The following is a 17,909-nucleotide window of genomic DNA, read 5'->3' as shown; positions in this document are numbered from 1 at the left end:
AAACGAATTTGGATTAAAATCTCATATCAAGACGATGTTTAATTGACATTGAATTTATTTAATTTAACAGCATCTGCTTTCTTTTAAAGGCGTATGAACACACTGAGGAAGGATTATGCATTTTGTCTATCTATTTAAACATGTTTCTGGTTCTAAATATTATTATTAGAAGAAGAGAAACAAGTTGTGCCTGCAATAAAAAAAATCTTACCAAAGCTTGTTGTTTTTACTTGCGTCTTTACCTGCAAAATGCAAAGTAATTTAAATGGTGAATTAATGTTAATATTATTCTTTAAAAGTCTTTACAATTAAGATATTTGTTGAAATATATATATGTATTTAATTTTGATACAATTTTGTACTGCATACCGATAAAAATCGATACTTGTGATTAAAGTAAATACCTTTTATTGTTGCGAACTAGTCATGAAATTGAAGTTATTGATGATCTTGATGATGCAATGTTAGTTTTCTGTCATCATGGAGGATCATGAGACAAATTTTGAACCATGGCCCAGTTAATTGGCTGGTTAGTTAATTGACAGACTGATGAACTGCTTTTTAAATTCACAAAATGTAAAAGTGGTATTTGCATATATTTTGCTATATTGAAAGAAATGTAATAAAATTGGGTAGCTATATCGATGTCAACAAATTGATCATCAGTGAAGCTTGGAATAATCATTCAACTATGTTTGAGGCTACACAATAAACGTATCAGTATAACAACCCAAGCTTTAGAACAAACTCTGGACTCTGTTCTTTCAGCATCCATGCCTATTTCGATTTAATCACATATAGAGAAAAAGGGATGTAACTGAAATGCCTCGCCGTCTAATATAGTTCTCCGATTTAGAGCAATTTTTTCAAGAACCAATGAATGCTGAGTTTCATATACGAGCGGTAAGTTTCATAGGATACAATACAGTTAATACAACAACTTTTATTTATATCAGTATGATGTGAGTTGACAATGAAAAAGCTCACTTATCTCAATTAAGTCCAATGTTGAAAGGTATCACAGAGTACTCGAAACAGTTAGTAGAGAAGATGTAATAATCAATATGGTACAACTTTCTATTTCCATATTTTCCATATATCTATTTGTCTTATTTAGAGTAGAACAAATATATCATGATCTTGACCTGAGATTTATGGATCTGATACACCTTGTCGAACATAAACTGTTAAGGCATATCTGCTAAATGCATATCATGCAAGACTTTGGTGGCAAATTACACTAACCTTTTTTCCTACAAGTACTCTGTGGACATCCCCGTCTCTTGGTAATGCAAATAGAGATTACCACGACAACGCAAAGAATAAACACTGCAGCAACTCCTACAAACAATAGTCTCGTCTCTGTGGTATGGCTTATATTTTCTTCTGAAAATGAGAAATATGTCCTTTCTTTTTTGTCATGCAACTGACACTGTGCGATTTTAACATTAACTGAATTTATGTCGACCTATAGGTATTTAAAAAAGGGTCACTATGACCACTTATCAGATGTAAACTTGACATAGGGTACGATGCGCACCTATTAAAAAGGAATATGATTGGATATGTGGCCATCTAATGGAATGAAACATGACAGGTGTTGAAAGAGAGACAGTGAGAAACAGATAGAATGATAACTGCACCTAATGATTAACAGATTGACCTATTTGTACTCAAACAGTGTGACAGTGAAATATTCGCCTTGAAAAGCAAATCTCCAAGTCTAATTAAACATAATAACTTCTTTTGATATGATAAATATTTGTATAGTGTTGGGAGCTGATAACTTTCCAACATATTCCCCAATTATACGTACCAGTTCCTATAGAAACAAAAGCGCTCATGAGTGAAGGTATGAGAGGTAATGGTTCATAACACTCAATATAACTAACCAATATAGCTTCTTACTGATCAAAATTCAGCCTAATTAACCAATTCTAACAACCTTGAAAGATGTTCATGTTCATTGTAATTGTGTAAAATAGAGGGTACAGTGTTTGGGAATTGAACATATTCCTATAAATCACCATACTATTTGGGAATTAAACATATTCCTACAACTCACCACACTGTCAGTATAATACGCAAAACAAACTATCACTTAAAAACAAATGAACAATGCTGATGTAATGATTATTAACACAAGTTTACAAATGCTTAACAACAAACTCATGCTCGTACAAACAATCACAAACTTTGAATCAAATTTGAAGATACTGAAATTTTGCTTGGAATACATGCAAAGATAATTGACATTAACAAACAGAGTGAGAGAATAAATGATCAGTACGTTGTTTCTCTAATACTTGGTGACGTAGGACGTGGGGCTCAACATGACCGTTTTTGCAAAACTGAGAAGGGTTGTTTTCGCAATGGACGCACCTGCTTTAGTGTGGGCAACTCTCATACAAATCTTTGCAAGCAGACTAAATCAATCCCCATCAGCGTAGATTTCACTGATCCATGGAGAGGAATGAGCTACATGAATATGTTATCCTCACGTATCCAGGCCTTCACTCTTACTCCAGTTGTTGCTATTCTAAATTATGTTGCTCCTCCTGCCCACACGCGTGCGTCACCAAATCTGATCTGCTCCAAAATGTATCAAATCCACTCCCAATCTGTTACTTATATTCTGGTTCTTCATTCTTCTTTCCTCTATATGTGATCTTGATTTTTGGGGCGCTGCTTATATAAGAGAGGCTTGGCAGTGGTGAGGAACATCTCTTTTTTTGGTACGTGGAAGTGATTGAAAACATATCAAGACTAGACACGCTATTTGCAGCATTTGCCGCAAGAGAGAGAGAGAGAGAAAGAAAGAGAGAGAGAGAGAATGAAAGAGAGAAAGAAAGAACGATAGAAATTCAGAGACATCATTAAATCACCTCGTATAATAATAATAATAATAAGCAGCAAAATATTTTGCAAAATCAATATTGTATTATGCCCAGCTCAAGTGATCAACTGATTCGCTAATTCACTAAACAAGGAATGAATACGGAGGATTATTGCAGATCCTCCTCCTTGTGCACAAATTTATAGTTTTCCCTTTGCAAATAGACAATTTGCAATACACTGCAAATACAATACACTAACGTGTTTTTAAAATTAACCTTTTAAAGGTCGACAATGGTGGTGAAAGTGGCCTGAGTTCTAATGCCTATGACATTTCCAGCTTGCTATCGTCATACACTCCATTTTCCAGCTACAGAAACTTTAAAAAAAAATTATTATTTCTTCATTGTTTTTTGCATAAGGAAACGCTCTCTTAAACAAACAGTAAATGTTGTAGTGCAAGATCAGAGGCTTCGATCTTTAACTAAATCCTTATAATCTTATACGATAGGCGGGAATATATATGTATTTATTTAGTGCGTGTGTGTGTTTTAATGCCTAAAATTGAAAATATTCCAGCCTATCGTTCTTTGTAAACTCGACAATGTCAATGACCCATTGTGTTTCTGGTCGTTGGCAGTCTCCGACGTTATTAATTAGGATCCATTTTCTTTGGATTGGCGATAACAAGGTTTATCGTCGGCTCAGCTTACACTATTTCATTAGATTTACATAAAGTATGTGTTAGTATATAATGAGTTTCCCATTAATTTATTCCTTTACAAAGTCACAGGTTATGATGGATGATGATTTCAGAACTACTCTTTTTTTAAACTGACACGTCATGTAGAGTTGGTATTAGTATAGGTCCACTGAGATTTAAGAGTGATTCGATGCTTTTCCTATCACATGGTTAACAAGTTATTATAATTAGCATAAAGTTGTCTCTTCTTCAAATCTGCATCGTCAGGAGCGCTGTAATCTTGGCCAATTGTAGCTAACACAATGTCACTGAGTGCTTATCTTTTTGCCTGTTCCTCACCATGCCAATATTGCTGCTTCCATGCCTCCTTTTCCTTTCAAGAACTTACGTTTCGTAAGCACTTTTCCCGAGCTGATAGTATGCAAATATCCCACGTATCGACCTTGAGCTTGCGTGAAATTGCCAGCTTAATTGCCGTACATAATGCTGTTATACTTAATTATCATGATGATTTGGATAAAAGATCACAAATGATTTTTCTGGGTAACATTATGTTATGAGGGTCTGTAGACAATGCTTTTTCAGTCCAGGGTGACTTATGTTCTGAAATCGTAGTGGTGATGGAGGAGGGAAAATTGCGTTTGCATCAAAATGCGCTGCTCAAGGCTTGTGGGTTAGTGTATAGTCATTACATATTAACTCCACTATGTTAATCCATCCAGATTACCAAGTCTATGTGGAGGCGTTAACAAAAATGCGTTATCAAAGATATAAACGACACGGTCATATTGCTATAGGGAATGTATAACAACACTACAAAGTTGTTTGAAGCTTGACAAAAGTCTTAGAATATTGACCAATTGTGTGAAGAAATTTACGGCGCGCAGAGATAAAGGATGTGAAATATGTTAGTAGGCTTTGTTAATACACAAACAATCCTTTTGCGCCATGACCCTACCCCTAAGGAAAAATTACTATGTAATACAGCCGCATATATTTGGTATGTATTCCTAAATATCATTTCTCTTTTTATGAATTCGAAATGGAAACATTCCATACACGCCACCTATTTTTTCCAACACTCATTTGTGTTCGAGAGTGTTATATTGTTTGCATGTGGGTTTTTTTTTGTAGTATTGAATAATGTCTATCCCTCTTCACAACATATGCAAGTGTGCGTCTATGTGCAGGTTTGTGTTCGTTTTTAAAATTGTGTGAGTCTCTTATAGCATTATAATCCCTCCTGAAAGTGTCCTCTACTTTGCATTCCCTTAGACATGAACTTGTACGTGGTTGAATTTTGGTCAGTATTAGCGGATATTGATCATTAAGACTATCAGCATTAGTTACCATTTCCTATTCTATACGTTCCGCTTTCTCTTTTCTTGTTTGTAAGACTTTGATCCTCTGCTAACTTAAAGCAAATACAAAAAGTATTCCATGAAATCAATTAATGGTATCTGACTGGAAAGAAGATTGTTTTTCTCCATGGGATATAACAGTTTTCTCTATAATATTGACTATTTCGATATGTAAGAGAGAATTAATTTCATTTAACATGTAAAAATGGTTTCTTAGAACTCAAACATGTAACTGCATGGTTGCAATTAGTGAAGAGAACAATTTTAAAAAGCTATTATATTGTTCAATACACCAATTACACACAGAGTTTGGTTTACATTAAAAAATAATTCATTAAGTCTCATTTAGTTCCATATTCATCCCTTTATAAAACATTAGAGCATGAACTGCATGTGCTTTATCTAGGTCATTCTTCTTTTACCAACATCACATGGTTTACTAATATATTGATTTTGTATTTCTCTCATAACTGTTTTACTGCCAACCTCCACTCACATATTCCAACTTGGCTCATTCACTATCTAGCTTAGCCTGATGTTCGGGAATAAAGGTTATGAGAGGATTTGAAAATAGGACTCTCTTTCCTTCGATTGAAAATCTGCACTATGGTTAGACGATAGGTCTGTATTTGTATTTGATCTTAAGTACTCTCTGATATACGATAGGTTTTAGGTATTTCACAAATCGCCTGATAGCGATGGTCGAGCTTTGGCATATCTTCAAGTAATAAGTTTGGGACTGGACTATTTGGTTGTACTTTACTTACCTCTTCGCCGGTTGTTTTACTAGTGTGTGACAAGCCCCATGCTTAAAACCATCTTAGCGTATTTGCATGCATTCTCTAGGGTATATCATAAATCTAGCAATAATTCAGACGAACTTAAAAATTATCTTTTGCTTAAAAACATTAACAGCAAGTAAAGGTTCCTTTCCGTTTTAGCGTAACTATATTTTTTAGGGTAGGCTACACTAAAGATTGAGTCCGTATCTTTCCAAAAGCCAGAAAATATAATGCTTAATGTCCGATGTATACTATTCATCGTGTTAATGCAAAATATGTCAAATTCTAAAATCAATGTAAGCAGGTCGGAATTGTAAAAGAAATCTCGTAGATAATGTCCGATTAAGTGCATGCTTTCCATTCCGATCAGAATATAGATCAGATTTGCAAATTCACACCGTTTTGCATTTATATTGTGAATATAGTTATTCTGCTTCGGCAAGCTACATTACCTGCTACAATGAGTTCAAACACCACCGTTGCAGATGGCGGAAATGGATTTTCAGCGGTGACTGAATACAATCCAAAGTCCTTCAGGTTCAGATGTTTAAATGTCAATGTGGAATGCTGAGCATAGTCATGTTGGACTGAGTCATTTGGTAGGGCTCTTTTCTCGCTGCCATTTCCGATGAATCTCCATACAAATGTTGGGTCTGGATAAGATATCACCGTGTATCGTAATTTTGCATCTCCAAGATGTTTGCAATAAACCTTCGTAACTGGAGGGGATCGAAAGTCGGTTCGAGGATGACCTTAACATTAATTAATATAATTATTTTTATATTCTAGAAATCTGAAAATAATCCAATGACAATCGAAAAGTCAGTAGTTTGCTCTTTCAATGGATATATTATATAAAGTACCTGTATAAATACGTAAATACCGAAGCATTTAGGAAAACATTCAGTTCAGATGTATTTGTTAGCAAAGCAAGGTCTTTACAGATATTTTGAGCCCCTTTTCTTTAAACTTTAGTCTGCATAGTCTGACAGAGAAAATTGTATTCTTTAAGTTAATAGCATAATGACTCTGAGATTTAGTGTGTCATCTTTGTCATAGATATCGAGTGCACTCTTCCTTTCCCATTAACAAGCTAGTTCATTTTAGGAAGAATTGTTTTTTCCTGGTTTCATCTTTTTAAGTGGATGGCACACCAGTGTGATGCCATTTATATGCAAAACTGACATTTGACGATGTGACTCATCATATTTGATATTCTGTTGTAAATGATTTCCAAGTAGAACTCAGCTGATGAAAGATCATATTAAAGCAAACAAGTGAACTTATCTTTGTGATTAGGCTTGAATAGCTCATTGGCAACGTGAAAATCATCTAATGCTACTATTGTGTGAATGACAAACATATGAATCTAAAACTGCCTTGCAGTAACTTCGTTAGGTTTTGCATATCCGTATTGCTACAAACATTATTCATCATTGTTTTGTTATAAAACATATTTTGAATATGTTAGTTTCGATTATGGTGGTGGGGTATGTTATGACAATTTTAGTACTTGTGGTGATGTCTCAATAATAATAAAAGTTTTGTTGGTGGTAACGTTACAAAAAATGGGCATTCCTTTTTAACCCCACCAGAATTCTTTCAAAGAAGAATGGAAAACATTTACAAATCCAGTAGCGAACTTTTGTTTATTCATACACCAAGGTTATGCATATTATGCAAACCTGTTAAATTGCAAGATTTGGATATTAGCTATCAGTAGGCTGTAACGATGAGTTCTGTCGATTTGCTCTTTAATGCAATGCCAATGCGTTACATATAATTTAGAGACAAAGAACATAAACTAAAATTAGAACAGAAAATATTGGGGAAAACTTATATGACGTACATAACAAGAAATCGATATCTAGATTTCGTGTGTACAGAAGCTTAAGCTAAACAATATGGATCAGTCGATACAGACAGTACAAGGTCGGTAACATTGTACAACAAATCGATATCAAAATATTATGCTAACATACGATGCAGCCAAAATCCCCCTCAGAGTACAGTTTGTACATATATTGTATATAAAAACAACTAGAATTAGAACAATCATATACGGAAACTAAAGCAGAACTTTGAAGACGCGTTTCAAAATAACATTAAAAAAATGTTAAGTTAACCTAGTGGTATAGCGATAATAAAATAATATGGTGGCAGATGTCCTGCAAAAAATGATCTGGATATTTTAAAAACTAGCCTCCCCCACAGACAAAAGCAAATTACAGAAACAAGTAATAAAAATTAACAACATCAAATAATGAAATGGTCGAAAGTTATTATCCATAAACAACTGACTGAGAGGAAAACGGTGGTCTAAGAATTTACAAAAATTAAATTGTCGGATGATAGGTTGGGTGAAATATGTTTGAAAACTTGTACAAATTGGATGGTATCTGCCTAACCGATTTCAGAGTGATAGAACGGGTTCAGTGGTCTATAATGTACAATTAATATCATATCTGACATTCTACACCGATTAAATAAGTAAAGGCGAGATGTAAAATGGATTAACAGAATACCAGGCCTATTTATAGTTCGTTCTTTTTTCCACGAAAGTGTTAAGAAATAGACAAATTATGATGTGGAAGTTATTACATTGACGTACAATTAACATGAAGCGGAATCGTTTTCTCTACATGACTATCCAAACCATTGCTTGCCCGACATGTGTAGTTGGCGGTATCAAGGCACTGAGCACTGTTAAAGACCAGGTGACTTTGAGGCATGGAAAAATCTGTTTTTACGGTAGCTTCATTTCTTTCTTTGATCCAGGTGATGTTGGATTCCGGGTTGCTGTCTACATAACAACTCAGTGTTACAGTACTATTCTCGTTCACAATGTTTCGTTCTACCACTGACAGGTTAGTTATTTTGGCTCCGTCTACAAAGAACAAAAAGCATTATCAGCAAAGGACTGATTATTTGAATATTCGCTCTGTGTATGTCAACGTGTACACTGATGTGGAACAAATCGATCATGTTGAAGCTAAATAAACATTTGTCGTAAAATAGCGTAGAAATTTAGTTTCAATGGAATGGAAAATAGGAATATTGTGTTTGATATTGTATGAAATATTATTTTATTGTTTATGTGCCAGCCCTTCAAGATCAGGAAACTATACAAATGATGAAAGTAATTTCAAAGTTGAGAAAGCGATAACCGTCTGATTTATTGTTCGTCCTTCAAGCTCTAAGAAGAACAAGACATCACTAACTGGTTTGGTTTGATTGAGTGCGTGAGTGGCTTATCAAGCTCACTTGTGCTATGAACTGTCTGTGGCAGACTTGAGAGTTGTTGTTGTTGTTGTAAGGTTTAACGCCATTTTTCAGCACACGATAGGCCATATATGGCGGCCAGTATTAATGGTGGAGGAAGAACCCGGGAAAACCCCGGAAAGAACCACCGACCCACGAGAAACTACTGGCAAGCTTTCTCACATACCCACATTGGCTGAATCCGAGACTCGAACCCACGCAGACAGAGGTGAGATGGCAGTGGTCCGTAATGGACAGCGCTTTAAACCACTCGGCCACTCGGGGCCCCACAGACTTGAGAGGAGATGGCGCTTGTATTTCTTTGATAAATAGAAGACGTGCTGCAGTTCTGTGATTTACGCTTCCGCACTGCCTCTTCAATTTAAGGTCTGTAGTTCCAGTATGGATGAGACTTCTCAAGTTGGAGCGATCTTGTATGAAATTTTCCCAGGTACCATGGTCAATGTTGCAGTGTTTCAATGATGATTTGAGGATACCTTTGAATCCTACTTTCTGACCACCCTGAGATCCTCGTTCAGCTGGTCATAGAAGATCTTCTTTGGTAGTTGCAATCCCGACATCTTTGTGTTATGTATATTTATATATTTTGTAACACCTTGTACATGACATTTATATAATTTGAGTATTTTTTATTCATGGCTATGTAACTTGTATAGAATATCTTTAGTCAGACTTTGCCTCAATGACCTGGATCTGTTAAGAGTGTAGAATTACATAGGTTCTGTACATAGATGATTACGTATATCTTGACAATTTTTAATTATAATCTTAATAATAAGGCATCATTACGACTTTACATTCATTTTTCATTGGCTGATGAGGATTGGACAGTTCTAGAATCATTTAGTAATCTTCCATTGATTGGGTAGATCGCATAAATAGGCATGTTCGTTATAAATTGAGTAATAAGATCCGTCGTACGTATATAAGGAGAGAACTGGAACTGAGCAATTATATTCATCCCTATTTTGGAGTTATATCATTTCTTGTGTTCCTGTTGTAAGTCTACAGAATTATATTTTTTATGGTGTACCTATATATTATTTGAGAGGAAAAACATTTGTTATGGCTGTTCGGTGGAAATATAAAGTACTTCTTATTTTGACTATACCATATTTTGGAACTATTTTGAGTTTTTCGAGGGAGTTCTGGATAACACCATTTTCACAACGTAACAATTCTTGGCTGACCAGTATGTTTCCAGTGTTTAAATTTATAATAATTTATTTTGGCCTCACTTCATAATACTGTATGTTCCTCTGACATTTTAATGTAGACTTTTACTGGTGTAGCATATGCTTTTGTTGATTTGAAAGCAAGTAAATAGCTTTCACTGTTTCTTTCAGTGTTTTAGGATCAGAAGGTAATATTTTGATTTCCACTTAGTGGAGTCGATTAAATGCATCCTGTTGATATATCCCTGTTAATTGGGAAGTGTTCTGCCCAGCTTTGAAATATATTTTCTTTCTCAGTGAGAGGCCTGGCGCTGTTGCTGTTGTAGGGTTTAACGCAATTTTTCAGCACAAGATAGGCTATACGTGGCGGCCAGTATTAATGGTGGAGGAAGAACCCGGGAAAACCCCGGAAAGAACCAACGACCCACGAGAAGCTACTGGCAAGCTTTCTCACATACCCACATTAGCCAAATCCGAGACTCGAACCCACGCAGAGGAGAGATGGCAGCGATCCGTAACGGTAAGCGCTTTAGACAACTCGGCCACTCGGGGCCCATTGTGGCACTGTTAGTGTAAGACTGTTTGTGTAGGACTGAATCTCGTCTACCTTATTGCTGAGCCTATACAGACAATGGATTTTGAGTCTCCGCAACAAACTGTTCTTATAGATTTGTGCTGGGCCCGCCACCACCACAGTCATCACCCATTAATGAGTACATCGTGGCTTGTGCCCTTATGTTGTTCATGTGTATGGAATAGGATATTTTTCCCCAATCAGATGTTTTAAGCTATATTAATAACGTAAAGGTCATGCCCATTAAATAAACGTCTTTTAGTTTTGAATAGGAAAATTATAATAATATTTTCTTTATGCTGGGATCAGCCTAACTCTATTCTACGAATCTGGGATCAACCCAGAATACACTATTATGCGGGGATCAGTTTAGCATAGATTTAGTTAAGATGGGATCAGTCCAAAATACATTAGTATGCTGAGATCAGCCTAACACTTAGTCTACTTAAGCTGGGATCAGCCCAGAATACACTTGAATGCTTGGATCAGCATTGCACAGATTTTATTTGAGCTGGGATTAGCCTAGCACAGTCCACTGAAGCTTGGATCAACCCGGATTACAGTTTAGTGCTGGTATCAGCCAATCACCAATTATCCTTGAGCTGGGATCAGCCCATAATATAAAATAATGCTGGGATCGGCCTATCACAGATTTTCTTGAAGCTGGGATCAGCACAGAATATACACGAATGGTGGGATTAGCCTAGCACAGAGTTTACGTGAGCTTGGATCAGCCTAGCACCAATTCTACTTGAGCTGGTATCAGCCCAGAATACATTGTAATGCTGGGATCAGCCTAGCACCGATTGGGAATCAGTCTTTTACATGAAGCTGGTATCAGCCTAGCACCAATTCCACTTGAGCTGGGATCAGCCCAGAATACATTATAATGCTGGAATCAGCCTAGCGCCGATTAGAAATCATTCTTTTACATTGAGCTGGGATCAGCCTAGCACCAATTCTACATGATCTTGGATAAGCCCAGAATACACTGTAATACTGGGATCAGCCAAGCACTGATTGGGAATCAGTCTTTTACATTGAGCTGGGATCAGCCTAGTACCAATTCTACTTGAACGGGGGTCAGCCTTGCTTATTGGACCGTTCGGTGGCCTAGTGATTAGAGCGCCCGCCTCGGAAGTGGGAGATCGTGGGTTCGAAACCGAGCCGAGTCATGCCAAAGAATAAAATAAATGGTACTAACAACTGCCTCGCTAGGCGCTCAGCATTATGAAGTTAGTGTTAGGAGTGGTCGGCCTGTTGTCAGGATAATGTGACTGGGTGTGACATCATACTGCATGTCTGCAGCATGATGCCCCAGTGCTAGACATCACTATAAACTGCCACACTGCAGACATTGAAAAATTGTTAAAGCTTTGTTAGAAATCCAAATCACACACCCTAGCACTGATTTGGGAATCAGTCTTTCACATTCATATTCTTGTGAATGAGTAGCCCCCAAAAGAGAGAGAGCCAACTATTTTTAAAATATTTAAGTTAAGTATTGAAGTTATTTTAGTTATGAATTTGATGTAAAATATTGGTAATAATGAATATTGGCATGTTTAAGAGAAAGGGGGGAGAGAGAGAGAGAGAGAGAGAGAGAGAGAAAAGAGAGAGGAATGCATATACTCATGTATCCTGTATTTCTTACAATGCATGTATTAAATCATTTCTCTTACAGTTCAGTATTATTTTGTTGTGCATAAATAGGGCATTAAACATATATATTCTTCCTTTCAAATTGTGTACCTTGATTTTAACTACCTACTTAAATTCTACACAATTGTAACAGTACAATTGACTGTATAATTAGTAATAAAAGAACAGATTAGAGACAGGGTGAAATATTTAACTGGGATCATAATTAACCATTAAATGAATAGTAGACATTATTAAACCAGACAAACAGTGAACAGCATTTTAGTTTTAAATTAAAGTCCCGAGTTCCAGTATGGAGAAAATATTAAAACATCTGAGAATGAACTATCAAATGTCATTATTTCTTATGGATAAATCCAAGATATGCATAAGTTTTTTCCTTATTATATATAACAATTTATTACGTTTTGCTACCTTATATCAGTGTTAATGATGGGAACTACTGAACAATTTGTCCGTGACTTTGATAAAACACCATTTGTAGAATGGTAACTAAGAATATACATCATTACATTTGAAAACAATAGAGTTAACAAATCATGTGTTTGATAAATTCAGTGCATACGGGTACTTTTGGAAACGGAATTGTATATCATTTGCCATAACTAATTGTAGTCCATCCGAAAACAAAGCTTAATACCAATAGACTTACAACTGTTAAAAGAATTTAGTCTGGATATGTCGTCCGCGAAACATTTCAAAACATCAGTACTAACTTTACCTCCGGTAGAACGGATACAGTGAGAGCTCGCTCAATGTTGAGAGACTCTGTCTCCATCTGTATTATGAAAAGCTACTAGAACTCATTCTTACTTGGAAGATTATTCCTAAACCTGTATCCTCATTTACATTAGGCTAATGAGAGATTCACAACTAACATGATTTCCAACACTTTCTCTATTTCTGCATGCTCACACGTATACTTCCGAATAATTGTGGCATGTCCCTCTACTCTTTCAATTTACATACGTCAGCAGTTTGGCTTCGGTTGATGTATAGTCTGGGTATTTCATCAGAATCTGCATGGGTGAGTATTCAGGACCATTGGTGTACTTTCTGAATGGTGCAAAAAACTCTTAATTGTTCGCAGTCTTAATTCAAATTATATATGAAATCGCATTGCATTTTGATTTCTTTATAGTATTATATATATTATTTAATTTATATTTGAATTAATTTAATTGTTTTTTTTGTGCTAGTTTTAATATTTTTCCATTACACGCGTTTGTAACGTAATTTTATTTACTTTAGTTGACATTTTCCAGAAATTCAGTGAAGTTATTCGCAAACACCAATAATATTACTTCGTATCTAATGCTGACCAAGTTCCTGACCATTTTTCGTGAGTTGAAGTAAACAACTTTAGTAATTGTTTTATCCTTTCTTAGAGTAGTTTCATAAAGTGAATTCATGGCCGTACTTGAAGTACATGACAAATAACAAATAGCAATTATTTCAAAACTATGTTTTTTCTAGTGGACTGACCAGCATCCGTATTGCGCAGTCACCAGATTTAATACTGATATATTGAGAAATAATAGTATTCTTGCCTTAACACTTGAGACGTGAAAGTGTTTGTCTTTGCTGTGACCAGTCTGAGTTTAAATTTTAATTTTTCTTCAAATTATTTGGATTCCAAGCGATTATTCTTCCCAGGAAATACTTTTGATCTAAATAAATTCTTGGACAAATACTGTTATCGAAATTTAAAGAATTCAAATACTGGAATAATATTTTATGTGATTCAACAAAGGACTGTAGACACATCAGTACTACATTGACCATAGCTTACGTCATCGCCATTCATTTTGGATTTTATAGGGATTCGAACTCAGTTTCATTAGAACATTTTATTACTAAGACTTCTATTTTTTAATTCTTGGATTATTCTTGGATTATTTTGGGGGGGGGATTTGATTCTTAAAACCGTAAGTTATTTTTCTCTATTTTACTTCTCTAGGGAAATATATTATTTGTTAAATTTTAGAAAGCTTGATGTCTTCACTCTTTTATTGTTACTGTATAAAAGAATATTGGGCTCTTGTCCCTGGGCTATATGAATTTTGGCTAAAATATTTCAGAAAATGTTGTTTTTTGAAATTTAGATTCTCCTAATTTTTGATTTTTTTAAAATCCCAAGTATTATTCTACATTTTTAAAATCTTTAGTGAAATCAGCAAACTTTTTTACAATGTCATCAAAAGTGGAAATTTTTCTTTTAAATCCTACCCAGGAACAATTAGACCTTTTGAGAAAAAAATGAATTGATTCAAGTTGCCAAGAAATATGATCTTTCTAAAAAAAATAGATACAGTTAAAGAAAGAACTAATCCATTTACAATGGGAGAAGAGGAGAGAGAGAGACATATGCAAAGAAAGAAGGAAGAAAGAGAATATCAGTTTAAAATAAAAGAAATAGAGTTTACAAGTGAAAAGCACATACCCACTTTAGATACAAATTCTGGTTTTGATGATACAAAGAATACTAGGTAAGTGCCCTCTTTCAAAGAGAAAGGAGCAGACAAATATTTCCCTGGTTTGAACACATAGCGGAAAATTTGAAATGGACAAGGGAGCATTATATTCTGTTATTACAATGTGTACTTACTGGTAAAGCTAGTGATCTTTACCGTTGAATGTCACTACAGCAAAGTGGTGACTATGATCTTGTTCCGGAATGCATCTTATAGTGTTATGAATTAGTCCTTGAAGTTTATCGGCGAAAATTCATAAACTATGTGAAAAAGAAGCTGGACAAATTAATGTCAAATTTTCAAAAGAAAAGGAGCAGCTATTTGATAGATGGTGCTTAGCCAAGAAAGGTGATCAGGATTATGAAGTCGCAGACAAATTGTATTAATTGAAGAGTTCAAGAACTGTGTCCATAGTGACATTAAGACTTATCTTGATGAGAATAAGGTCGAACCTTGGAAAATGCGGCTAGTGCCGCTCACGAGTATTATTAAGCTCATAAAGTTCCTTTTGTAGGCAAGTGTTCCACTCAGCAGTCCTCTGGCGGAAACGTATTTAAGCCTAAAACAAGCCCTTCTAAATCTCAGTCTGGCACAACCTTTAAAAGTCAACCTTCTGATAAGCTTGATCAAAGATCCTTGTCTCTTCCTACGTGTACCTATTGCAGGAAGAAAGGACACGTTCTTTCTGGTTGCTACAGATTGGAGAAGAAAAAAATCATAATCAAGACAGACCTATTACAAACGATCTTATTTCTAAAAGGTCAAGGTAACGGTCATGTATTGAAAGCAATACAATTGTTGGGTTTAAAAAATACAGTCTGATTTTATTATGGACAATTATGAACCATTCATGTCGAAGGGTTCTATATCACTCTTCGGTAATTTGGCCAATCCTATCCCTATTAAAATGTTAAGGGGCACAGAAGCTTCTCAGAATCTTTTATTGTCAGGCACTATGCCTTTTCCTGAGAATTCTTCTTCGAATGAAAGTGTTCTTATTCAGGGAGTAGAGTGCGGATTTGTTAATGTTCCTCTCCGTTGTGTACATTTGTCATCAGCCTTGTTCTCATGAACCGTGACGGTCGGAACGGTGTATGCTTTACCAGTTGGGGGCATTCATTTATTACGAGGCGACGTCCTTGTTGGAGATAAGATTGCGGTTAATCCACTTGTAACCGACCATCCATGTTTGGATCAGAAAGTTGATCCTATTGAAAACGAATTCATTCCCTGATTTATGCCCGGCTTATGCAGTTAACAGAGCTGTAGCAAAAAAGCTCTTGAGAATGATGTTGCTCTGGAATGTATTCCTTTAGGTAACATATGTACTGGTCAGACTTTTGATGAGGTTACTTTCACTCACTGTTTGGATCAATCAAAATGTATTGATCACAGTGATCCTCTTTTAACTACATATTCTCTTTATTCTAATCAGTGAAACAAACGACAATCACTTGTCGTCTAACAGGAAAAAGATCATGAGATCTCCTGTTTGTTTCGAAGGGCCATTAGTTAAAGTGAAGCCACCAAAGTACCTGTCTCTTATTTCATTACAAATATAATCTTTATTAGCGAAATGGAGACCTACCGAGGTACCTGCTGGTGTGGAGTGGTCAGTGAACTATTAAACTGTAGTACCAAAAACTTACAGGCAGGAAACACTTCATCTGACCCATGAAACGCCTTTGGCTGGTCATTAAGGGACTAATAAGACTCATCACAAGATCTTGACTCATTTTATTGGCCATAAATAAAAAGTGATGTTTGTAAACACTGTAGATCTTGTCATACTTGTCAAATGGTAGGAAATTCCAATTAGAAGATACCTAAGGCTCATCTGCAACCTATTCCTGCATATCACGAACCATTTAGTAGAATTATGGTAGATTGTGTTATTCCCTTACCTAAGACCAAGTCAGTTACCCAATACATGTTAACCATAATGTTTGCGTCAACATGGCTTCCAGAGGCAATTCTTTTGAGGAATATTATATCTAAAACAATAATGAAAGCTTTAATACAGTTTCTTACTCAATTTGGCTTCCCATATCTGTCCAATCTGATATAGGGTCAAATATCATGTCTAGAATTTTCCAGCACGTTATGTATGAATTAGGTATCCAACAATTCAAACCTTCTGCTTCTCACCCTGAGAGCCAAGGAGCATTCGTATGATTTTATCAGACTTTAAAATGTATGATTTGATCATATTGTTTTGATACTAGTAAAAACTGAGATGAAGGCATACATTTGCTGTTGTTTGCTGTCAGAGAATCGGTTCAAGAATCTTTAGGATTGAGTCTGTTTGAACTAGGTTTAGGATACACTGTGCGTGAACCATTGAAGTTGTTGAAAGCGAAACTCCTTTTTAATGAAGATACTGAAATTAATCTTTACGATTATGTTTCCAATTTTACGTATAAGTTGTCAAAGGCTTGTGAGGCTGCAAGAGCGAATATTCACTCTACTCAGACAGGAAATTAAGATATGATAAAAACTCAAAGGAAAGGAGTTTTCAGCTTGGTGATTGAGTTCTGGCTCTCTTGCCCGTACCATCAAATCATCTTCATGACAAGTAGTATGGTCCCTACACAGTTAAAAAGAAAGTAAATGCTTTACATTACATCATAAATATTCCTGAGAGGCGAAAATGAAAACAACTTTGTCACATAAACATGTTAAAGGAGTACATTGAAAGAGATAGCCAGGTTAAACATGCAATTAATTTAGTTGTTCCTGTCCCACTCGTGAAGATTTATGTGAAGAAATATCATCGGACACTAGTGATATTGGAGTGACAAATCTTCGGGATTGAGTAATTATGGATAATCTGGAACAGGAACTTTCATATTTGCAACAGCAAGAAAGGAATGAACTTAAACGTTTATTATTTGAATATGAGTACTTATTTCCAGATGTTCCTACAAGAACAAACAAATATTTTCATGACGATGAAATTGTAAATTCTAAATTGTGAAACAACACCCGTACAGGATGAACCCTCTCAAACAGGAATGACTGCACTGATAAGATCGAGAATGCCAAGTCAGTCACCAAATAC

The 17,909-nt window shown here is 35.5% G+C and overlaps 1 protein-coding gene across 1 annotated transcript in view; it reads right to left on the bottom strand.

Moving 5' to 3' along the window:
• Positions 1–7,326: 7,326 nt before the first annotated feature.
• The window catches only part of LOC149796115 (igLON family member 5-like), a 62,999-nt gene continuing 52,416 nt past the window's right edge, over positions 7,327–17,909 (bottom strand). Inside the window, exon 5 of the mRNA XM_089964197.1 lies at positions 7,327–8,568. Coding sequence (XP_089820323.1) covers positions 8,279–8,568 — 290 coding nt within the window. The 3' untranslated portion in view covers positions 7,327–8,278. The remainder of the gene's footprint in view (positions 8,569–17,909) is intronic.

The sequence above is a fragment of the Sinohyriopsis cumingii genome, chromosome 7, assembly GCF_028554795.1.
Source record: "Sinohyriopsis cumingii isolate HCF-2022 chromosome 7, ASM2855479v2, whole genome shotgun sequence".
Lineage (NCBI taxonomy): Eukaryota > Metazoa > Mollusca > Bivalvia > Unionida > Unionidae > Sinohyriopsis > Sinohyriopsis cumingii.
This window is presented reverse-complemented; position numbering and strand designations above follow the sequence as displayed.